Source organism: Dermacentor silvarum, chromosome 6, assembly GCF_013339745.2.
Source record: "Dermacentor silvarum isolate Dsil-2018 chromosome 6, BIME_Dsil_1.4, whole genome shotgun sequence".
NCBI lineage: Eukaryota > Metazoa > Arthropoda > Arachnida > Ixodida > Ixodidae > Dermacentor > Dermacentor silvarum.
Genome location: NC_051159.1, coordinates 20,047,946 through 20,072,129, shown reverse-complemented (window position 1 = coordinate 20,072,129; position 24,184 = coordinate 20,047,946). Strand labels below are relative to the sequence as shown.

At 50.2% G+C, this 24,184-nt stretch overlaps 1 protein-coding gene across 1 annotated transcript in view; it reads right to left on the bottom strand.

Annotated features, from left to right (window-relative positions):
* The window catches only part of LOC119455318 (collagen alpha-1(I) chain), a 694,093-nt gene that overhangs the window by 232,964 nt on the left and 436,945 nt on the right, over positions 1-24,184 (bottom strand). The window contains exon 22 of the mRNA XM_037716715.2: positions 500-553. Within this exon, the coding sequence (XP_037572643.2) occupies positions 500-553 (54 nt within the window). The remainder of the gene's footprint in view (positions 1-499; positions 554-24,184) is intronic.

Here is a 24,184-nt window from a genome sequence, read left to right as displayed (position 1 = left end):
GCAGGCTGCAGCAGTCCTCCAGTACAAGCGCGACAGGGAATTCTTGAAACTTTGCGCCTCGCGTCGAGTGGCATACCGCAGAGACGACAGGTGTTGCGGTTCAGTTCGTGACCCAGCTGTCTTAGACATTCACAGTGTGCTGCACAATGTTTGTTGGTTCACAATATGAGCAAGGACGATTGCTACTGCAGGATCGCACAGGGACCGATCAATTAGCCGCGTCGCATATTGCTGGCATGTGAAGACACCACTGACGCCCATACGCTTGCTGTTTTTTCGCAATAAGTCTTGAGCGTTGTAAGCATCCTCGAGTGTCGATAAGACTACAACCTCCGTCCCGCCCCTAAACTGCGTGGTAGACATTTAGCGGAGTCCAATGGGGGGCGCGGCCTTCGATAGGCAAAATTCGATGACTATAAGTGCACTGTGTGAGTGCGAAGCAAGTTTAACACTGTGCAATTCACAGATGACCAGACTTGCGCTTTCTGTTCGTCCTCACCCTTTCTCCTGGAGGTCCTTGGGTTCCTTGAGGTCCACTCGCGCCTGTCTTGCCCTGCAATGATGTCAGACACCACCGCTGTTAGAACAATAACGAAGGAAAACACCTGGAAAAACAATTCCACGAAAGGAGAACTTCTCCAAGTCAAAAGTGTCAGATCATAGGAAACAAAAAGTGGAGGTATGCGAATATTTCAAGTTTTGAATACAAATCGAATCAGCTGTGCTATTTGACTCGTACTCAATTTGAGAATTCACCATTTCAAGTTGCCGAAAGTTCATCGAGTTCGAATACTGAGATACCACCATATTTTTATCACTTTACACGAAGAAAGGCTGACGCAAGTTAAAATTGAATTTTTTTCATTTCCAAAACAAGTTTTGTGGTTCATAGGGCTAAAATCTGCGGTCTGCAGCTTGACAGAGGTCCGGGCACCATATTTTAAGGCAGGGCTTGACTTAGACGTGCATGTCAAACCGTTAAAGAAAAACATACGAAGCAGAAATAGCACTTCATGAGAATAAGAATACACAATACTAGATATGTTGCTAAAATGAAAAAGAAAATAGTTTATATACAGAAGAAAAAAAATAGAACATAATGAAAAAAAGCGAAAAATAGCATACATATATATATTTTTTATTTTATTTATCACATACTGCAGACCCTTGGGTCCAAGCAGGTGGGTAGTTTAAAAAAAAACAGTCATATTACAAAAAGCGACAATACAAACTGTTTGAAGATTAACGCAATAACATAGATAATAAAACACAAAAGAGCAACAATAGAATCTGTTTCAAGATTAGTGCAAGAAGATATAACACAACTGAATGCAAAACAACAACGGAATCTGTTCCTACATTTTTGCAAAAATAGTGCTACAATAACAGATGTGAAATGGTGCAACAGTGATACTTCGGTTTGGTAGGAGAGACTAAGATGTCTGGATTAATTCGTTCCAATCTAAGACCGTGCGTGGAAAAAAGGAATACTTATAAGTGTCAGTTCTAGCAACATAGGGTGTTAAAGAGTTGGGCTGATGGTGCCTTGTAGGTCTGGTTAGTAGGGGTGATAGATACGGTGACGGATCTATAGCAAGTCCGTGATTAAGAAGCAGTGAGAGGAAGTCGATCCGGAACTGTTTTCGGCGCGTTTTAAGAAGAGGAATGTCATTGGCTATCATTATATCGGATGGAGAGTCAGTTCGTGAGAATTTGTTATAAATAAATCGGACTGCTTTCCTCTGTATTCTTTCAAGACACTTAATGTTTATTTGAGTATACGGGTCCCAAACTACACTGGCGTACTCCAATTTAGGTCTGATTAAGGAATAATAGCAAAGTAGTTTAACATTGCTTGGGGTGGTTTGAAGTTTATGTTTTAGGAAGCAAAGCTTTCGAAAGGCCGATGAACAAATATTGTTAAAATATGCTGGTGTATTTAATATGCTGCTTAACTTGAAAACAAAGAGCTCATGTGGTCCGGACGAAATTCCTAACGTATTTCTCAAGCGATATGCTGAAATTCTTGCCAAATTTCTTGTGATTTTATTCCGTGTCTCACTCATTACAGCACAATTGCCAAATGACTGGAAGACTGCCCGGGTTGTCCCTGTGTTTAAGAAAGGCGACCGGTTACTTATGCAGAATTATCGACCAATATCACTAACCTCCCAATGCTGTAAACTTGTAGAACATATAATTGCTAATTGTATACACAAATGTTTGGAAAATAATGCTGCATTAACCGAGTACCAACACGGCTTTCGAAAAGGATATTCTACGGTAACCCAACTTATAACGGTAGTTCACTCGTTCGCTTTATCTCTTGATCGTAACGGCCAAATAGACGTAATATTTCTTGACTTTAGTAAAGCTTTTGATAAGGTCCCGCATGATAAACTAATTTTAAAGCTTAAAATCCTTGGCATCCCTGAAATCTTTATCAACTGGATTTCCGCATACCTGACTAACAGGAAGCAACACACTGACATTGGAGGACAACTTTCTGGCAGTCTTCCAGTCACGTCAGGGGTTCCACAGGGTAGTGTCCTGGGCCCCCTGCTCTTCTTGGCTTATATTAATGATATTGTAAATGTAATAACTCCTGGTGTGCAAATCCGGCTGTTTGCAGATGACTGCGTCTTGTTCAAAGAAGTTTTTGGTTCCGATGATCAAATTGAGCTGAATAACAACCTGAGTAACATTTTGAAGTGGTGCAAAGATTGGGGGATGGTTGTTAACACCGACAAAACTGTATTCCTCCCTATAACACGTAAAATAAAACACCTCTGTCTTTTACTTACAGACTTGGCCCATCGTCATTGAAAAAAGTTGACAATTACAAATACTTAGGTGTTACATTAACAAGTAATTTATCCTGGAATATACATGTTAACAATATATATATATATATATATATATATATATACATACATACATATATGAATACACATATGCGTACACACATACATATAATACATCAAGAAAATATATTAATCTCTAAAACCCTACAACGTGAAGTACAAGTAGGCACAGGAGGATTTAGTTTCCGTTAAAAAAGAATTGTTAATGTATGTAGCTCAACGTCCAAGTAGTCATATTGTCACGTTGTAGTGACGGTGAAGAGAACAGTCGTAAAACTGTGTATGACGAAACTGATTCTTTATTCGGCGAACCTGTGCCCACAAAAGCAATCTACACTCGAAGCACAACGATAGCGGCGAACACAGACGCCGATCGTCGAAATATGATCAGCGGAGAAGCACGTCGGCTGTTAAACATGAATAATCGAAAGTTCCAGAGTAATCCCTGGTGCCCGCGTGTCTTCCAGAACGTTCTACACAATTCGCGTCGCTCGTACACAATCAGATTACATAAGCGTCGGTGACCACAGACGATTGGATAGAAGCATCGATAACGTTCGAGAAGCTTCCGATACACGCAGGCTAATCCTGCGCCGAGCGATAACGTTTAACATTTGTTAGCCGGTGAAAAGTGGTCACCGGTGAAAGATAAACAAGCACGTAAGTACATGTGTCAATATCTATGATTCAAAAGCAGAGTTGACGTAGTAATGCCAGTGTGGGCTTCGCTATATCTTTGTATTTATTGAGGATTAACGGAACATAATATTTCAAAGACAGTAGCATGTAAAAAGTACGGAAACGTGGTATTACCCAAAAGTCAGGATGACGTGTACGGACATTGCTATATTGCTGAAGCAGTGCTACTGTGGTAATGAAGTTTTTAAAAGTGGGTGAAGACACATAGAATGAACGCAAAACCCAAAATTCATGATGTTGTACAACTTAAAATATTATTCTGTTGAAGCTAAATAATCAATACTTGCGATATTACGAGCAATTTGTTTGGTAATCAAGTAGAGACTCTTGCGAATGAATCTCCTGCATCAGTGCGGATGTTGCGGAGGTGAACCAGCTTCTGAGCTAACACAAGGAGCTGGTAAATAAGCATGTCTAGCCTTAAGCTGCCTCTGAAATTACTGTCTCGGCTTCAATAATTTTAACATTTCAGTGGTTTTAAGTGCAATAACCACCATCTGATACTGAGACACGCCGTAGTGGGCAGCTCCGCATCACTTTGGATCACCTCGGATACTTTAACGTGCGCCCAATGCACGAGCGCTTCTGCTTTCCGCACCCATAGGAATCGAACCCATCATCTCAAGCCCAGCGTCGTAGCCAGTGGGCTACCGCGGCGGGTTCAAAACAACGTGGGGTGCGGTAATAATTAATTTACCTCCTTCAATAAGCACCAATCTATTGCGTGTCTGCTGAAATGTTTGTATTTTCCTTTTTGGCATTGTCCTAGTGCACCAGTTATACGATTACGTTTTTTTCATTCACGGGCCGAAATCCAGTTACAACGCCTTGAGGTATAAGAAATAGCCAAAAAAAGCCTTATGTTGATGAATGCTCGCCACAGAAACCTAATGCTTCATTTTGTTTCAAAATTGTAAGTATTCAATATTTAATTGGATAGCTAAAAATTGTTTTTATCAAATATTACTAGTCAATTCAACTGAAAATTATGTTATTTAACACCTCTACAAAAAACATAAATGCGCAGCTTGCACTGGAGGCGCAATGCTAAAGAGACAACGAAGTTGATGGGCACCTAGCTAGTCCTGGCTTTTGGGCTAGGCTAAGCAGTACCAAGTCATCCCCAGCATTTCCCGCAATTTATTTATCATTGATCGATTATCGATTAGCGATTGATTGGCTATCGCTTGGCAATCGCAAGGTATTGGCCACGTATTTGGGCTAAGCTAAGCACTATCAATTTATCCCCAGCATTTCCCGCAATTTATTGATTATTGATCGAGTATCCATTAGCTACTGATTGGCTATCGATGACTGACAGAGCTTAAGTAGTCCCAACCATGCTTAGCTAGACTTAGCCAGGCTCAGGGGTATGCGCCATTGTGCTTGGAGCCTTTCAGCACAACCGTCAGGACCGGCCCATATTTTCTGTTTGCGAATCACGGTCTAACGGCCGGCTTAAACAGCTCAGTTGTTAAAAAGACATACTGCAGCGCCGATAACTTGTTCATCAAAGAAGTACAGCTGCGGTGGGGAGAAACCTAAATATAAAGCTTTCAGAGAATATTCAAGAGAAGGTCATGTTGCTGCGCGAGTTGGTGCTTATTTATTGACATATAGGAGTGAAGGGCTCAATTACAGACACACAGAAGAAAACACAGGCACTACTAACAACTTTATTCGAAAAAAGAAGCCGGCCTCGGCTGCGAGGTACGGCATTCCGGAGAAGAAGGAAGCTAACGTAAGAATTATCTCCTTTTCATTTTCTCATTGGTCTAGTCGAGTCCGTCATGCGGTGGTCGGTCGTATGTCAAAGTCAAGTTACTAAATTTGTATTATTCTCCCTTTGGCTTTTGTTGCAAAATATTATTGAGTCTGTCTAACTTGAAGCGGTTTCTCCGTTTTAAGAATGGCTATGTACCTATATAAATATCATGCTGAAATAAACAGAAAACGATCACAAAGCGGTGACATAATGCTTAACTGACTTCATTTGAGTGAAATGTGACTGATTCCATGGGAAGCTGCGATGACTCTGGCAGGGGCTTCAAGTCAACTATTGTTGCACTTCGCTAACGGCACTTGGGGCTTCGCTTTACAGTGCGTATACTTTTTTTTTTTTTTTTGAATGTGAAGAAGGCAGCATTGAACACGACCCGAATGCTGGGAGAAAGCTCCTAGCTGCGCGTGGCGGAGAATCGAACCTGGCCACGCGCAGTGACCTGCGCGTGGCCAGGTCACTGCTTCAAAGAGGGCATTCCCACAAGGTGAGATCCCTGAAACTTGGCGAAACAGCGACATGTTTTGAAGAATGGCCGAGGCCCTTGATCGGCGTCGCCGCTGCCATCGCGGTATCCACTGCGATCTGCCGCACAACAAGCCATGTCGAAGAAGGCAGCTAGACATCAATGTGGCAACAGACCGCGTTCCTGGCAGCCACGGTGTGTTTGCGCTATTCACTGCAACGCGTCCCTGCGCTTTCTTCCCGCGAGATGTCGTGCGGCAGCACTGGTACGTAAAGCCCCTATATAAAAAAGTAGCGTCACGCTTTGAAGAATGCCGCCGCCTCCTCGCACACCCTGTCCGAGGCCGACGCCGCGTTGGTATTGGCCTAATGGCATCACGTGGACCGCCGAGCCGCCGGACGCTGGCTGCATTTGTTTACGATCAGGCTCCGTCGCCATTTTCGCTTGGTAAGCGTCTACCGACTGGCGAGGAGCGCACGTTGGTACCGTTGCTCTTCCTTGTTGTTTAAGTTTGAGAATGCGTTAAACTAAGTTTTGTGGCAAGTGCGACGTCGTTTCAAGACATTTTCCATAACCATGGCTTGCTGCGCCTTTGGATGCCAAAATACTTCTAGCAAAGGCAAGCGACTCTTCTCGATACCGTCCGGTAAGCGCGACGGGTTAAGAAGAAAGACGTGGATTCATTGAATTGGCAGGAAGAACTTCAGACCAACACCCTCCGCACGACTATGCGAGGTAAGTTGCGAGTACGTGTACTTTGGTGTATTTGGACGTGCATTCGGCGCGCTTAATCGTTTTGTACGCCTACAGGCTTGCATGCGCGGGCACGCGAGCCTTCGCGCGTGCTTAGAAGATTGGCAAGCGCGCATGTTGACGGCTTTGTATCTTGTAATGCCCTATCGAACCTTCAAAGCAACGGTTGTTTGTGCCCTCTGCCAGCCTTTTTGCGTCATAGCTGATACGCGTCGCGAATTCACATGGTATGGACGGTGCGGATTATTTAGGTTACCGAGGGCTTGCTGGAGGCCAAGATGTTGACATTCGATCACAAACTTATTATTTACACCAATTCGCAGCCAGATCTTGCGACACGCGCTTGACAAATGTTACGTACCTGATTGTAGCGCACGCGATACATTCGGAGTCGTCATCGTTTAGGCACTTAAAAGAAGTTTTCAAAACAGGAATAAACGAAAACCTGCCGTCACTGAATTTATATAACCCTCCTTACAGAAATTCTATGCTGTACACGAAGTTACTCGAAGCTAGAAAGCAAACGCAAACGCTCAAACGCACCGCCTAGCTAAGCGCGCATTCACTCTGCGAAAGGTCGTCTGCTACGCTCGAGCGGTGTAGGCGGCGCCACGGTCGAGGAGCGAGCGCGAAAGAGAGGAGAATCGAGGAGGAGGGAAGGTGGAGGAGGAGAGTGTCGCTACTTTTTTATATAGGGGTTTTACTGGTACGCACGACTTCTCCACTTCACGTGCGTCGACTGTTACGCGGCACCCAGAACCGCACGCCTGAGGTGTAGTGGTTTATGAGGTCCTTCGTGTGGACAGCCTGGGCTGCTTACAAAGAACAAGCTTACACGGCTCCCCTGAAAGTAGGCTTCACGTTTAAACACAAATGCATTGCTGGGAAGATATTTTTACAGGAGCAATTTAAGCCATCTTATGTCACAATGTGAAGGCCTTAGGGCCTTTTCTTATCATTTTATTAATTGCTTGCTGTTGCCCCGAGGTGCACGCGTGTCCAAAATTTAGAAAGGCTCGGTTTTCAACATTTCCCTCAATGTTACCTAGAACCAAAGTACAGCGAAGCACAATCAGGATCGGAGGACGCTTAAGCTTCGCCTTTAAGAGTGGAACGCGATAGCATTCAAAGATCCCTGGCTGCTTATGAGGCTTCTTTTCTCGTATATTCAAATTACAATCCGACGCTATCATGTCAGTAGCTTGTGATTAAGTCGTACTTTACGATTTTAGGTCATCTTATGCTCGGGGCAGGGTGCGTTCTGCGGCGTCCGCATCCATGCTGCGCATGCGCAACTCTCCCTCATTGTCCTCTCCTACACAGGTGTGCGCTCTGCTCTCCCCCTCTCCGTCACAGGTGCGGCACAGCAAATTATTGCATATATATATCTCTCTCTCTCTCTCAATAAGAGTGCGCCGGTAGGCGGCGCAAGTGTCGCGGCGCAGTATAAAGCGCGCGTTCGCTGTGCTTCCGTCATTCTCTCTCTGTGCAACGATGTGCGAAACGCCATGAACAACGTCAACGTCGGCGCTAGTTTCAGCTGCAGCGCCACCGCCGCGGAGCCATAGAGAAAGAAATTCAACAAGAGGGGACACTCGGCAAAAACTGGCAACAGGAAACACGTCACCATACGTCACGCTATACTTTGGACACCGAACGTTAGCTGCCGCGAGCATCGAAAAAAATGTCACAGTTTCGCCCTAAGGGCGAAGCAATGAATGCGATAGCAACACAGCAATGTCATACGAAGTAAGGTGAGCGGCTTTGGTAGCAACAACACGCAGAACTGTTGTCGACGCCATCGGCGTTTTGCCCGCGTTAGCTCAAAATGCGTGCGGCGTTGGTGACTGTTGCTGGAGCCTCTGATATAAATAGGCACTTGGTGCCGCAGCTAAACGTCGCCTCCCTTCCCTCCCCCTCCCCCACGGCCTCTCGCGCGTCTGAAGAAGGCGCGTTTGCTCTACATATATGGTGATTGTAAAGGAGAAAAGAGACGCCTACTTCTGCAGCCCTTAAGCGAGCACGGCGCAGAACGCGCGTTTGTTCTCCGCCGTGCGTTCACTCCCCGTGAAAGACGCGCCCCTCGCGCCCTTTCACTCGCACATACAGCGTTCGGCGCGCGGCGACGAAGGAAGGAAGGAAATCAACTTTATTAAAGGTCCTGCAGGCCACGAGAGCTTTGGGGCTCTCATGGAGCGGGCGTCTCCCACGACGGAACCGGGAGGTTGAGCTTCCTGGCGGCGTCGTGGACCTGCTGGACGGCCCAGAGTTGGGGAGCGAGTTCTTCGCTCCGGATTGCTTCTTCAAACTTGCGCTTGTCCGGTTCGGAGTTTATGTGAGCTTGCAAGCACGGCCAGAGTAAATGATAGACGTTAAGGGATGTATTACAATTGGTGCAATAAGACTTGTCGTAGAGCTCAGGCATGTAGTGGTGTAGTCTGTTTTGCGTGGGGTATGTGTCTGTTTGTAGCATTCTGAGAGTAACCGCTTGAGCTCGAGTGAGCATGCGGTGTGGCGTGCTAAACTCTCTACGTTGTAGGTAGTAGTGTTTAGTGATTTCATTGTATGTAGTGGGGGCGTCCTTGTTCTCCGAGTGGTCGGGTGAAGCCGCGCGGTCTGTAAGCGCGCGCGCAGCCTCGTGTGCCGCCTCGTTAAGGTTGGGGACGTCGCCGATCTTTGGTCCTAAGTGTGCCGGGAACCAGTATATGACGTGGTGCTTAATCTCTTTCTTTGTGACAATTCTTAGAGCCTGTGCGCAGACCGTGCCCTTTTGAAAAGCTCTAATTGCGGCTATGGAGTCACTGTAGATGTAAGAAATATTGTCATTGGTCAGCGCAACGGCGATCGCAACCTGTTCAGCCTGTTCAGGCTTCCTTGCGATTACCGTGGCTGCATGTCTTGTGGATCCGCAGCCGTCCACCATCGCCACTGCGAAAGCTTTGTTTCCCGCGTATGCCGCCGCGTCCACAAAAGCTGAGCTTTCGCGGTTTGCCAAGGCTTGGTTAAGGAGGAATTGTCCTCTCGCTTGTCGTCTGCCCCTGTTGTTTTCGGGGTGTACGTTTCTGGGTATAGGTCGGACCGTGATCTTAGCGCGGATGTCCCGTGGGAGGTCCGCAAAGTCTTTTTCTATGTTTCCTTGAGCAAAGCCCAGCTTCGCTAGGATCGTGCGCCCCGGAGGCGTCGTCGAAAGCCTAGCAAGCTGGGCGCGCTGCTGGGCCTCGGCAATTTCTTCCAGGGTGTTGTGCATACCCAGGTGCCCCAGCTTCTCGTTGCTGGTGCTGGTCGGAATGCCGAGGGCTTGCTTGGTGACCTTTCTGATTTGCGCATTGAGTCTGTCTTTTTCGGATCTTGACCAATTGAGCATTGCCGCAACGTATGCGAAGTGACAGGTGACGAACGCGTGTATGAGTTTGACGAGGTTATGTTCCTTGAGGCCCCTGTGTCTATTGGCAATTCTTCTGATGAGCCCGATAGCGTTGTTAGTCTTGGTGATGAGCTTCTGAACCGTAGAGGCATTGACGTCTTTAGTCTCTACTATCATACCCAAGACTCTGATTTTGTCGACGCACGGGATGGCGTGTCCCGAGTTGGTTCGTACGGTAATTTCCTGATTGTAATCGAAGTCTGTTGAATATGGCCTTCGGCCCTTCTGCGTGGGTCTGCGTACAAGCAGCTCCGACTTGGTAGGCGAGCATCTGAGTCCTGTGGGAATTAGAAATTCTTCTACGGTGTTCACTGCTTCTTGCAAGATGTACTGCACCATACCAGGGGTTCCTTTGGAGACCCACAAAGTGATGTCGTCTGCGTATATGGTGTGCTCGAGCCCATGGATCTGTCCGAGTTTCTCGGCAAGTCCCGCCATGGCAAGGTTGAAAAGCATAGGGGAGATGACCGAGCCTTGGGGGGTGCCCTTGCTCCCCAACGAGAGTGTCTCCGTGGAGAGGTCGGCAAATCGGAGCGTAGCCGTCCTATTATCCAAGAATGACTTGACGTACGCGTGGAATCTAGCTCCGAGGTTGAGTTCGGAAATGGTGTCCACAATGTATTGGTGAGATAGGTTATCAAACGCTTTCTCGAGATCCAACCCGAGAATGGCCTTGGCGTTTCTAATGGGGTCATCAATGATTTGGTGCTTGATTAAAATCATGGTGTCTTGAGTTGATAGACCGGGTCTAAATCCTATGAGGGTGTGTGGTAACAGTCCCTTGTTTTCAAGGAATCTGGAGATTCTGTTGTGAACGGCGTGTTCCGCCGCCTTACCCACGCACGACGTGAGCGATATGGGTCTAAGGTTCTCGACGCCCGAGGGCTTGTTGGGCTTTGGGATGAGAACCGTAGTGGCGTGCTTCCATTCCGGCGGGACCATGCCTGAATCCCAGACCTGATTGATTCGATCCGCTAGGAACCGGATGGAGTCTTCGTCCAAGTTACGAAGGGCCTTGTTACTAATACTGTCGGGACCTGGCGCCGATGTGCCGTTAAGGTTTTGAAGGACGGTCCTGATTTCTTCCAGGTTGAAGGGTTCGTCGAGGTCGGGGTTGTCCGCTCCCGTGTACGGGGAACCGGGTGCTTCGGCATCGCTTTCGTGGCTGCTCGAGAGTGGCATGTATCTTTCGGCAAGTCTTGCCATAAATTCCTGCTCGTTGGAGTTTTTGAGGTCGCGTTTCGCTATCTTGTCGGCCGCCTTGGTCTGGGAGCTCTTGGTTTGACCCTTGTTAAGGAGGTGTTTGAGCAGGTTCCAGGTTTTGCCCGATGTCATGCTGCCATCGGCCCTTGCACATACTTCGTCCCATTGTTGGTTGGAGAGTACCGCACAGTGATTCTCAATGTCCTTGTTCAGCAGTGCGATCTTTTTCCTGAGTCTTCTATTGAGTCTCTGAGTACGCCATCTCTGCAATATGGATCTTTTTGCTTCCAGCATGTGAGCGAGCTTAGCATCCATCCCGATTGTCTGGACGTCCGTTTCGATTTCTTTGGTCGCCTTGAGGGCGTCCTCCTTGAGTTCGCGCGTCCACTGTTCTAGTGTAGCGGGCTTTTCGGTACGTTCCTTTCGTACCTGTCTAAACGCATCCCAATCCGTGTATCTCCACTTTCGGAGTGGTTTCGAGGCGATTGCTATTGACGTTTCTACAATGTAATGGTCGCTGCCGAGGTCCTCACCGGTATTATGCCAGGTGGCCCTCTCGACGTTGAGGACGAACGTAAGGTCTGGGGTGGTGTCCCTCGAAACCGAGTTGCCCATCCTGGTGGGGTAGAGCGCCGACGTGATCAGGGTGAGGCCCATCTCTTCCGCATCAGTGGCAAGATTTCTGCCTTTGGCGCTGGTGACGCCATATCCCCATTCTACGTTTGGGGCGTTGAAATCTCCGGCAGTAATCAGCGGGTTGTCTCCGGCTTTGTCCCTGGCCTTCTTCAAAATTCGTCTGAAACTTTGCGTTTTGTGGTTCGGGCTACTGTATGTGTTGAGTGCTAGTATGCTCTTGGCCTTTTTGCCTTTGGGAAACACTTCGATGAGCAAGTGCTCACATTTGCTGTCCGGATTACTTCTGTCAATCTCGGCCCATGCGAGCCTGTTACTAACAAACGTCGCTACACCGCTGCAGGCTTTTGTGGGTGGAACAGCAATTGCTTCATATCCCGGAAGGGTGGGTGTGTCGGTGTTGGTCTCTTGAATGAGTATGATGTCCGGCTTGTCTGTAGTGTGTCTGATGTGTTGTTGCAGGACCGATTTCTTGCTGCGAAAACCGCGACAATTCCATTGCCAGATTATTAGCTTCCCTTGATTGCTAATTTGCGCTTGGTGCCTTTCGGCTGGTTCTCGCTTATTTGCCTTCTCCATTTTTGCTTTCCACTTTGGTTGCGGACTTTACCGCCGTTTTGGGTGTAACGATATCGCTTGTTGCACTGTTCCTTCTGACCATGGGGTAGGCGGGGGGGTTGACAGGTGCCGTGGAGTGAGTAAAGACGGTTCTGTCGAGAGCCTCGATCCTGGCGCCGAAGCCCTTCTCCATCACTTCTACCCTGCTCGTTAGGCCGTCGACCGCCTCTACTAGCCTGTCGTGACCCTTCTTGAGCGACTCGACATCGAATTGGAGTTGACCTAGGGTACCAAGGATCTTGTCCAATTTACCGTCTATGTCATTGGCAGGCGTGTCACCTTCCGTGGTCTTGGCCTTGCGTTTCTTGGTGGCTGGTGTGCCCGCGGGTGGGGTTTGACTAGCCGTTTCTGATTCCGCTACGCTGGGGGGAGTCGGACTGGGTGAAGTGTCCATGTGCGTATCCTGTGTCTGTGCGCTTGGTTTGCTGGTTTGCGTTTTAAGCAATCTATTCTCGTTAGCCAGTTCTGTCATTGTGCGTCTGAGTTGAGCGTTCTCGTGCTCGAGTGCTTTGATTCTTTCTAAGATGTCTTTGTGTACATTATTCTCTGGCCGTGCTTGCAAGCTCACCTGAGATTGGTCCCTCAGCGGCCCGCGGTTTGTGGGCAGCGTCCCCGCCGTTGCGGAGGCCTGGCATCCCGTTGTCGCCTTGACTCGCTGGGCCCAGCTGTTGGCTCCGACCGGGGGTGCGAAGCGCACCCCCGAGGTGGAGCGGTCTCGGCTCCCGGGTGTGCGGGAGCGGCTCCTGCGACCTCTGCTGGCCGATCGGGATCCCGAGCTCCCTCTGGATCTGGAGCGTCCTCTGTGCTCACGCTGTCCGTCTGGCAACTGCGCCGCATCTGCGCCGTTGTGCCTTAAGAGACTAGTCGCCTTATCTCGAATTTTCTTGGCCGCAATGGCTGCCTGCTTGTTCTCGATTCTTCGCTTGCGTACCACGTACGGGACCTGGTATCTGTTCTTGCATTCCTTGCTGGCCGTGGGGTGTTTCTCGCCGCACAACGCGCAAGAGACCTCTTCGCAAATGTGATCAGCTCCGGGGTCTGCAATGCCGCAGCCCCTGCAAGTCTGCTTTTCAGGTGCGGGGCATACGTCTGCTCGGTGCCCCAGTTTTCCGCAAGCCTGACATATTGCGATCTGCTTCCTGTAGAGCGAGCACTCTACCCATGCACACCCGTACATCACGTGGTTGGGAACTTTATATCCTTCGAAGACCACAATCACCGTCCCGGTTTCCTTAATGCGCTTCGCCGCCAGTGCGAGTGGGTTTCTCGGGTTGACGACAGACCTGGTTATCGTTTCTTGCGTGTGGTGGAGCGGAATGTTGCGAATGACTCCCTTGCACGTGTCGTCCGGTGCAGTCTGGTAGGAGGATGCCTCGTACGTCTGTCCGGCGATGGTGATGCTCTGAATTTTCAAATATCCGTGGACATTCTCGGGTAGCGGGGAACTCACGACCATGATGTTCTGTTTGAGGTTGGGGCAAATCGTGTCCCCATCGCACTGCGTCGTTTCGAGTCCGGCTGCTTCTTGAATGGCCTGCACAATTTCCACGTGTCCGGTTTTGGCGATGTTCAGTCCGCCGCGGATGCGAATTACTACTTTGGTCTCGTTTTGCGGGAGTAAGGGCATCCTACTTGCCTTGATGATTTCTTTACGGGCCGACACGGGCTTGGATGCTTTCGTTGTGGCGCCGTAGGCTGCCACGTTGGTGGCGACGTTGAGGTTAGGCTTGGTCGTTCTTCGTGGGGCGATGTCGCACCACCCGTTGCTGACGGAAACCTCCGATGGGGCGATTTCTCGGCCGGTGACTTCGTAAGGCATTGTAGTGCGGTTGGCAAGACTTGGGTAGAAGTCTCTGTGCCGGCGGGAGCCCCACCGTTTGTTCAAGCGGCGAACTCGTCGGCGGGTACGGCGTTAGGGTTAGCGAGGCCCTACTCGACGTTAGGGTTAGCCGACGTGGCGGCCGCCCCGGGCACAAAAGTTCTCGCGAAAGTACACAAAAAGAACTCACAGGGTCGAAAATGGTCTTGAAATGAAGCATATATCTTCATAAACGTGATGCCGCGGTGCGGTGGCACTGGTTTCGCAAACGTCGCACTCAATTTGAGCAAAAAGCGGGAGCTCGACGCGACGCGTCCGTCCAGCTCGGCGCCATCCGCGTTCCCCCGCGGCGACGATTTCATCTCCAAATGACGTCATACGGAACCTCACGGCGACGGCGACGGCGACGGCGACGCCGACGGCAGAAATCTGCTTTTGAGTGTCCATATAATTGCTATCGCAATAAAAAAAGAAAGTGAACTTAAGTTAACAGGCATTGATTTATTTTTTTTAATTACTTGCCGCGAAAACTAAAAGTTGTCGCAGTTTCACCTGAAAGGCGAAGCATGAATTGCGATAGCAAATTTGTAGAGAGCTATACGGAGTAATGATAGTAGCTTTACCAGCTGTATAAACTTGGACATGCAGCAGCACCGGCAACACGCAGAACTGTTGTCGACGCCGTCGGCGTTTTGCCCACGTTCGCACAAAATGCGTGCGGCATTGGTGACTGTTGCCGGAGCCTCTGATATAAATAGGTACTTGGTGCCGCAGCTAAACGTCCCCTCCCTCCCCCCCCCCCCCCCCCACGGCCTTTCGTGCGTCAGAAGAAGGTCCGTTTGCTCTACATATATGGTGATTGTAAAGGAGGAAAGAGACGCCTACTTCTGCAGCCCTTCAGGGAGCACGGCACAGAACGCGCGTTTGTTCTCCGCCGTGCGTTCACTCCCCGGGAAAGCGCGCGTCCCTCGCGCCCTTTCACTCGCACATACAGCGTTCGGCGGCGCGAGGCGACGATTTCATCTCCATTGACGTCATACGGAACCTCACGGCGACGGCGACGGCAACGGCGACGGCGACGCCGACGGCAGAAATCTGCTTTGGAGTGTCCATATAATTGCTATCGCAATAAAACGTTTTGCGTATCAATGAACTTAAGCTTTGCGACTTATTTTCCTTGCCTTACCTAGCCACAGGTCAATGACGCGCCAGATACATGCGTCATCCGCCAGACACTCCACCGAAGCCAGCGAGGATGGCTGCGCGCGCGTTTGAGCGCTCGCGCGCGGCGACCCGTCTGTCTGCTTCTTTTTTTTCTTTTTATTGCGATAGCAATTATATGGACACTCAAAAGCAGATTTCTGCCGTCGGCGTCGCCGTCGCCGTCGGCGTCGCCGTCGCCGTCGCCGTCGCCGTCGCCGTCGCCGTGAGGTTCCGTATGACGTCAATGGAGATGAAATCGTGGCCGCGCGCCGCCGAACGCTGTATGTGCGAGTGAAAGGGCGCGAGGGACGCGCTCTTTCACGGGGAGTGAACGCACGGCGGAGAACAAACGCGCGTTCTGCGCCGTGCTTCCTTAAGGGCTGCAGAAGTAGGCGTCTCTTTCCTCCTTTACAATCACCATATATGTAGAGCAAACGCGCCTTCTTCCGATGCGCGAGAGGCCGTGGGGGAGGGGGGGAAGGGGGAGGGAAGGGAGGCGACGTTTAGCTGCGGCACCAAGTGCCTATTTATATCAGAGGCTCCGGCAACAGTCACCAACGCCGCACGCATTTTGAGCGAACGCGGGCAAAATGCCGACGGCGTTGACAACAGTTCGGCGCGTTGCCGGTGCTGCTGCATGTCCAAGTTTATACAGCTGATAAAGCTAATATCATTACTCCGTATATCTCTCTACAAATTTGCTATCGCAATTGATGCTTCACCTTTCAGGTGAAACTGCGACAACTTTTTAACTGTAACCTGGTTTATTGGGCTCTCGGCGTATTATTGCGATAGCAATTATATGGACACTCAAAAGCAGATTTCTGCCGTCGGCGTCGCCGTCGCCGTCGGCGTCGCCGTCGCCGTCGCCGTCGCCGTCGCCGTGAGGTTCCGTATGACGTCATTTGGAGATGAAATCGTCGCCGCGCGCCGAACGCTGTATGTGCGAGTGAAAGGGCGCGAGGGGCGCGTCTTTCACGGGGAGTGAACGCACGGCGGAGAACAAACGCGCGTTCTGCGCCGTGCTCGCTTAAGGGCTGCAGAAGTAGGCGTCTCTTTTCTCCTTTACAATCACCATATATGTAGAGCAAACGCGCCTATATGGATGTGGATACCGACTTAAGATACCAACGCACTTAAGATACCGACGTAGGCATATCAGCTGTGTCTTACCTCAAATGCATCGGCATACAGATGGTTGGGATATACCCACAAGGTCGCCTGCAACAGTTTGCATGGCACCCGTTCCGTAAAATCGCAGTCCAATGAGGACCTTCAACAGAGCAGGTAGCGGCGCTCCTCTGTTGTCAGTGTTACAATGCAGTTGCAGCTCTGCCAGTATGGCGGTAACAGCTTGCTTGTAAAAACGATTCCGGGCTAGAAACTCCACTTCGTTGTAGTGTTCCAGTGGATAGTGCCTGTCAATCACATGCCGGACTGGAGTCAACGGCGGAGGCTTGTACGCAGTCCCGTAAAGAAGTTCATTTGCACGTCTAAGAAACCTTGCATAGCTTTCGAAGCTATCGTCTTCGGATAAATATCGCAAGGCCGTCACTACCCCGTTACTAGATTACCAAGAGGTAATCTAGTAACGTTGGCTACCGCGGCGTCGGCTGCGCACGGCACCTATCCAAGCCGAGCATACCGCGTGCAAAGTCCTGCGCAGAAGCGTGCGTTCAGGTAGAGGAGCGCAGTTAGGAAGCATGAAGGTAGCATACCGGCTCCCTAAGCGCTAGGAAGCACCAAGGAGGCCGTAACTTAGTGCCCCTTAGTACGGGACGTTCTAGAATTGATGCCAGGTCGCCTTACAGCGTGTAAGACGTCCTTAGTAAGGAAAGGAGTGTTTCAGAATCCGGGCCTTAGACCTCTCGTTGTAACGCTGAGGAGCAGTGTGGCGATAGTGACATTCTTCCATGCATCCCGGCCGGCGCCGCCGCGGCGTTTAGTGAGAATGGAACGTGCTGTACTTGCTTTCTTATGCGACAAAAATGCAGGTGCTGCGCTGTGGAGGTCGCGTGCTGGGCTGTGATAGCGTAAACCTCAATATCGTCCGCAGCCTGAGCTTGGAGCTGGCGTCTCAACAGCGTGCTGGCCACGTATGCAGAAGGATCACGTAAACGCGTGCCAGCAAAATGGCTCCAAACTGTGCACTCAGCGTTGAAGATACCCAGACCCGAAAGAAGCGTCGCGCGGAACAGGAGCGTCTTCGCTAGCAGCGAAACGTGGTGCATTCCACGAATGTGTGCATACAATGTATAAATACGAATATAATATTTAATTGAATTACGTACAACCACATAATTCAACTTCTGTCACGCTGCTATGTGTCATGTGAGCCAATAATAATGCTCAACCCTCTCCGAGATTATGAAAAATGACGCACAACAACGGCTCAAGCAAACACGTGTGTTCTGTGTGTTTTGTGGGCTACGCAGAAAAACAGCAGTGTTACACGAATGGTAAGGCTTAACATCAACTCACCACTCTCGTATTAGAATAAACGCTGAAGAAATTACACATTCAGCGCCAACATCACCGGTAATTATCGTCAGTTAAAGCAAGCAGCATACAAAGCTTCCCTTACATCGATTCCCACAGGGCGTGGCATCGGCATGTTTTATTCTCTCCGTAATATGACTCACGACGGAAAAAGCACCGTCCATGTGTGCCAACGGGACCATCAGGAAGGCCTGGTTGCTTAGTAGCTTTGGCAATGCGCTGGTAAGCACGAAGTCGCCGAATCAAATCCCAGCCGCAGCGCCCGCATTTCGATGGGAGGGAAATGAAAAAAACGCGCGTGTACGTGTATTGAGTGCGCGTTAAATAACCGAAAGTTGTCGAAAACGGCGTACAACATAATTATACCGTACTTTTGACACACAATACTCCAGAACTAATACAGAAGATACTGCCACATCCTGACTGGGAGGTTACCACTGTCGTTGAAAAGTGTACAATCCTTGCATTCTACCAGTGCCAATATATGGGATATGGGGCAGAAACTTGGAGGTTAACAAAGAAGCTCGAGAACGAGTTAAGGACCACACAAAGAGCGATAGAACGAAAAATGTTAGGCCTAACGTTAAGAGATAGGAAGCAAGCGTTGTTGATCAGAGAGCAAACGGGGATAGCCGATATTATAGTTGACATTAAGCAAAAAAGTGGAGCTGGGCAGGCCATGTAATGCGTAGGATGGATAACCGGTGGACCATTAGAGTTACAGAATGGACACCAAGAGAAGGGAAGCGCAGTCGAGGACGGCCGAAAACTAGGTTGTGTGACGAAGTGAGGAAATTCGCAGGCGCAAGTTGGAATCAGCTAGCGCAAGACAGGGGTAAATGGAGATCACAGGGAGAGAGGCCTTCGTCCAGCAGTGGACATAAATATAGGTTGATGATGATGATGATGACGACTCCAGAATGTAATTTAGTTTTGGTGGACCTTTAGCTATGCTCTATGAACGATTTCAGTTATGGCAGAACACATTGCAGATCGCACGGGGACTGTCTCATAGGTGACATTGGTCACTAGACGTAGGACGCGGTGGGGGCGCTTGTAGAACGGATGGAGTTTTTCTGAGAGCTCCACTCGGCGGCAAAAGAACCACAGTAGCACAAGGGATCCTGGTGAACCATCATGGTGCCGGTGATGGTACACGGACTTTCGATGTTCTTAGGATGCCAGCAGACGAGCTCGGGCAAGTTGCTGCGCGTGGTCAGCAGGGGGAATGACGTCGCAGGCGTAGTTGCTTCTCGATGGTAAAGGAAGTGAAGCGTCCAAGGGCAATGCAGGGTCCCGCCCGAACAGCAGGAAAATGGACATTAACCTGAAGTCTCGTGGCGTGAAATATAAGCGAACGTGCTGAAGCGTATATCAATGTCCCAGTCGCGGTGGTCTGGTGAAACGTACTTAAAAAGCATGTCGGTGATGGGCCAATTTCGTTACTCAATCAGACCGTTGATGTGAGGATGGTACGAGCTAGTGAGCTTGCGCTTGCAAGGTGACTTGGGAGAGGAAAGTACGGCTCATGAGCAGCTGCCGAGCGATACCGTGTGCTAAAATGGTGTCGTAGAGCACAAAATCCGCGACGTGAGTTGCACTGCTGGTACGAAGTTCGCGGGTAAAGGCGTAGCGCGCTACCTGATGCGTAGCCACAGCGGTGCACGTGTTGATCTGGACGATGGAAAGCACCGAGATCTATACCCCCTCAAATGAATGACTCGGTTAGGATATCGAGGGGCTGAAGATACCCGGCAGGTGGCGTCGTGTTTTTTTTTTTTCGAGGTTGACAACGTTCGTAAGCTGCAATGTATTGCCGTACCGAGGGAGTGACGGCGGGCCAGTAGAAACGACGGCAGACACGGTCGTAGGTGCGAGCCACTCCAAGGTGTCCTGCAGTTGGCGCGTCATGAAGCTTTTGGGAAACGGCTGAGCGAAGATGTCGAGGGAAGACAAAAAAGTTGTCGCAGTTTCACCTGAAAGGCGAAGCATGAATTGCGATAGCAAATTTGTAGAGAGCTATACGGAGTAATGATAGTAGCTTTACCAGCTGTATAAACTTGGACATGCAGCAGCACCGGCAACACGCAGAACTGTTGTCGACGCCGTCGGCGTTTTGCCCACGTTCGCACAAAATGCGTGCGGCGTTGGTGACTGTTGCCGGAGCCTCTGATATAAATAGGTACTTGGTGCCGCAGCTAAACGTCCCCTCCCTCCCCCCCCCCCCCCCCACGGCCTTTCGTGCGTCAGAAGAAGGCGCGTTTGCTCTACATATATGGTGATTGTAAAGGAGGAAAGAGACGCCTACTTCTGCAGCCCTTCAGGGAGCACGGCACAGAACGCGCGTTTGTTCTCCGCCGTGCGTTCACTCCCCGGGAAAGCGCGCGTCCCTCGCGCCCTTTCACTCGCACATACAGCGTTCGGCGGCGCGAGGCGACGATTTCATCTCCATTGACGTCATACGGAACCTCACGGCGACGGCGACGGCAACGGCGACGGCGACGCCGACGGCAGAAATCTGCTTTGGAGTGTCCATATAATTGCTATCGCAATAAAAGAAGGGAACCACCACCTCCGTGAAACCGTGAAATTAAACGGTGTGTGAAGAAGAAGACGCGCCTCCATCCAGCGGCATTGCCAACGCCGGGCCCGCTCAGCTCGCGCTGTTGGTCGCTGGTGTTTTATTGCGATAGCAATTATATGGACACTCAAAAGCAGATTTCTGCCGTCGCCGTCGCCGTCGCCGTGAGGTTCCGTATGACGTCATTTGGAGAAGAAATCGTTCGCCGCGCGCCGAACGCTGTATGTGCGAGTGAAAGGGCGCGAGGGGCGCGTCTTTCACAGGGGGTGAACGCACGGCGGAGAACAAACGCGCGTTCTGCGCCGTGCTCGCTTAAGGGCTGCAGAAGTAGGCGTCTCTGTTCTCCTTCACAATCACCATGTATGTAGAGCAAACGCGCCTTCTTCCAACGAGCGAGAGGCCGTGGGGGAGGGGGAGGGAAGGGAGGCGACGTTTAGCTGCGGCACGCAGTGCCTATTTATATCAGAGGCTCCGGCAACAGTCACCAACGCCGCACGCATTTTGAGCGAACGCGGGCAAAACGCCGATGGCGTCGACAACAGTTCTGCGTGTTGTTGCTACCAAAGCCGCTCACCTTACTTCGTATGACATTGCTGTGTTGCTATCGCATTCATTGCTTCGCCCTTAGGGCGAAACTGTGACATTTTTGTTGCGATAGCAATTATATGGACACTCAAGAGAGAGAAGAGACTTTATTTGTACCCGTCCACTAGATGACGGGGTAGAGGCTTCAGCCTAAACCCACACTCATCCTCCCTAACCGTCGACCGGGATCCCTTGGGACGCGGCGGCGGTCAGGGCGAGACCGATGACTTGCCGTTGTGCATTTTCTTCTTCGTTGAGTAGCAAGGACTCCCAGGATTCTCTGCATCTATCTGGCTCACCAAAGTTAGGACAGGTCCAAGCCATGTGGACTAAGTCCGCTATACGATTACAATGCGTACACCGAGGGCTATACACCGAGGGATGCCATTTGCTCAACAGTTGTGGGTTCGGAAATACCCCTGTTTGCAGTTTCCTCCACATAACTTCCTCGCTTTTGGTAAGGTTCTTATCCGCTCTCGGGTAAGTCTTACGCCCCAGCTTATAATGGTTAAGAATTTCTTGAAAAGTGCTCAGATCGTCAGCGGTCTGTAGGGGTTCCTCGCTTGGGGGTGTTGTCGAGACAGCGCTGGAATCCCGGAAAGTGAGACCTCGGGCCAGCGCGTGCGCCTTCTCGTTCCCTCGCAAACCCTGATGAGCCGGTGTCCAGATTAGCGAAACCTGCTCCGCCGGGGGCTGTCCGACGGCTAATATGTGTACAGCTGCGGCGGAAATCCTGCCCGCATCAAAATTTCTGATTGCAGATTTGGAATCACTAACAATAACTCTCACATTATTTTGAGTCAAAGCCAGCGCAATGGCGACTTCTTCCGCCTCCGTTGCTCCTAAATGTCTGACGCTGCAGCACGAGATAGGGCCTCCGTTTTCGCGTGTAATTACGGCCGCGTATACTTTGCCTTGCTTGTATTCGGCCGCGTCCGTGTATATCACATCCTGCCTGCCTTCCAGCCTTTTCTGCAGCGCCTCAGCTCTGTCCCTTCGCCTGCTCTCGTGATGCACCGGGTGCATATTCTTGGGCAACGGGAGTATTCTCAGCTTGTCCCTGACTCGCGGTGGGACTTTGCCTGTCTGCTTGGAACATGCCTGGGGCTCGAACCCCAGCCGCTCCAGGATCCTTCTACCAGTCTGAGTGCGTAGCAGTCTCTGATATTGAGATACTGTCGCCCCTTCAATGAGCTCGTCTAGGGTGTTGGACACCCCTAAACTTAAGATTTTGTTCGTTGATGTGTTCGGGGGAAGACCGAGAGCCGTCTTGATCCCCTTCCTAATAATGATCTCGACCTTGTCTTTCTCTGCTTTGGTGAATTTCAGGTAGGGGGCTACGTATACGACCCTGCTAATTACGAAAGATTGCACTAACCTTAGGAGGTTCGCTTCCTTCATACCCGCGTGTTTGTTTGCTATTCGCTTGAGTAATCGGCACGTCTGGCTGGTACTAGCTTCCAGTCGTTGGATCGTCTCTGCGTTTTTGCCGTTTGCTTGAATCCGCAAACCCAAGACCTTGATACTGTCGACTGTGCGAATAATGTTACCGTTTACCCTCAGCTCAATGCCGTGCCCCGGGTCCTGTCCCCTTCCCCGTCGCCGCGTCTGTGATGTTAGGAAAAGGACCTCCGACTTCTCCGCCGAGCACCTGAGGCCAATCGGCTCTAGATATTCCTCGATAGCTTTGATTGCCCTCTGCAGCGTCTCTTCGATGTGCCCGTCACTGCCTCTGTTCATCCATAGCGTCAGATCGTCCGCGTATAGCGTATGGTTCAGTCCTTCTATGCTTGCCAGCTTCCCGGGGAGACCCATCATCACGACGTTAAACAAGGTGGGCGACAGAACTGATCCCTGCGGCGTACCCTTGCTTCCCAGTTTAATACCTTCCAATGACTGCCCTCCCAAGCTGATCGTTGCCGTTCTATTCGTAAGAAAATCCTTTACATAATTGTAAGTCTTCGTGCCCACATTGAGAGCTCCGAGACTCTCCAATATGGCCGAATGCTTCACATTATCGAATGCTTTAGAAACATCTAATCCTACGACTACCCTGGTGTCTACTGTTTTGTTGTCTATCACCTGTTCTTTGAGCTGGAGCATGACGTCGCATGCCGATAGATGAGACCTAAAACCAATCATGGTGTCGGGGTACAGTCCCTGATCTTCCAGAAACCTATTCAGCCTGCTCTGAATAACATGTTCCATTAATTTGCCCACGCACGAAGTAAGTGAAATGGGCCTTAGATGTTCAAAACTAGGTTTCTTTCCAGGCTTTGGAATGAAGACGAGGTTGGCATCCTTCCACGCCGGCGGAAGCTGCCCTCTGTCCCAACAGTCCTGCATGTACGCTGTCAGATTTCTGATCGACACATCGTCCAGATTTCTGAGCATCTTATTATTTATCCTATCCGGCCCTGCAGCCGTCTTAGTCCTCAGACGGTTTATCTCGGCCCTGACCTCACCTACCGTGATCGGGCTGTCAAGATCTGGGTTCCCTAAACCCGAATACTCGGGCAGGGACCCAGACCCCACACAGCTGAGATATCTATCCCTGACCTCAGCGATGAGCTCATCGGTCGTTCCTTCATATTTGTAAACGAGCTTTTGTAGCTGCTGCCTAGCCTCTAGCTTGGATTTGTCCGGGTCTAGCAAGTGCCGCAGCAGATGCCAGGTCCTTGCACTACCAATTTTGTGGTCCATTTGCTCACAAATGCTGCTCCAGTTCTGCTTGGTGAGGGTCAAAGCGTATTCTTCTATCTCCTTATTCAACGCAGCCAACTGCCTGCGGAGATTTCTATCGCCTCTTTTCTGCTCGAGCCTCAAGTTGAGCTCGTGCTTTTTGCGCCACAGGTTTATCATGTGTCTGTCAACCACTCAAAAGCAGATTTCTGCCGTCGGCGTCGCCGTCGCCGTCGCCGTGAGGTTCCGTATGACGTCATTTGGAGAAGAAATCGTCGCCGCGCGCCGAACGCTGTATGTGCGAGTGAAAGGGCGCGAGGGGCGCGTCTTTCACGGGGAGTGAACGCACGGTGGAGAACAAACGCGCGTTCTGCG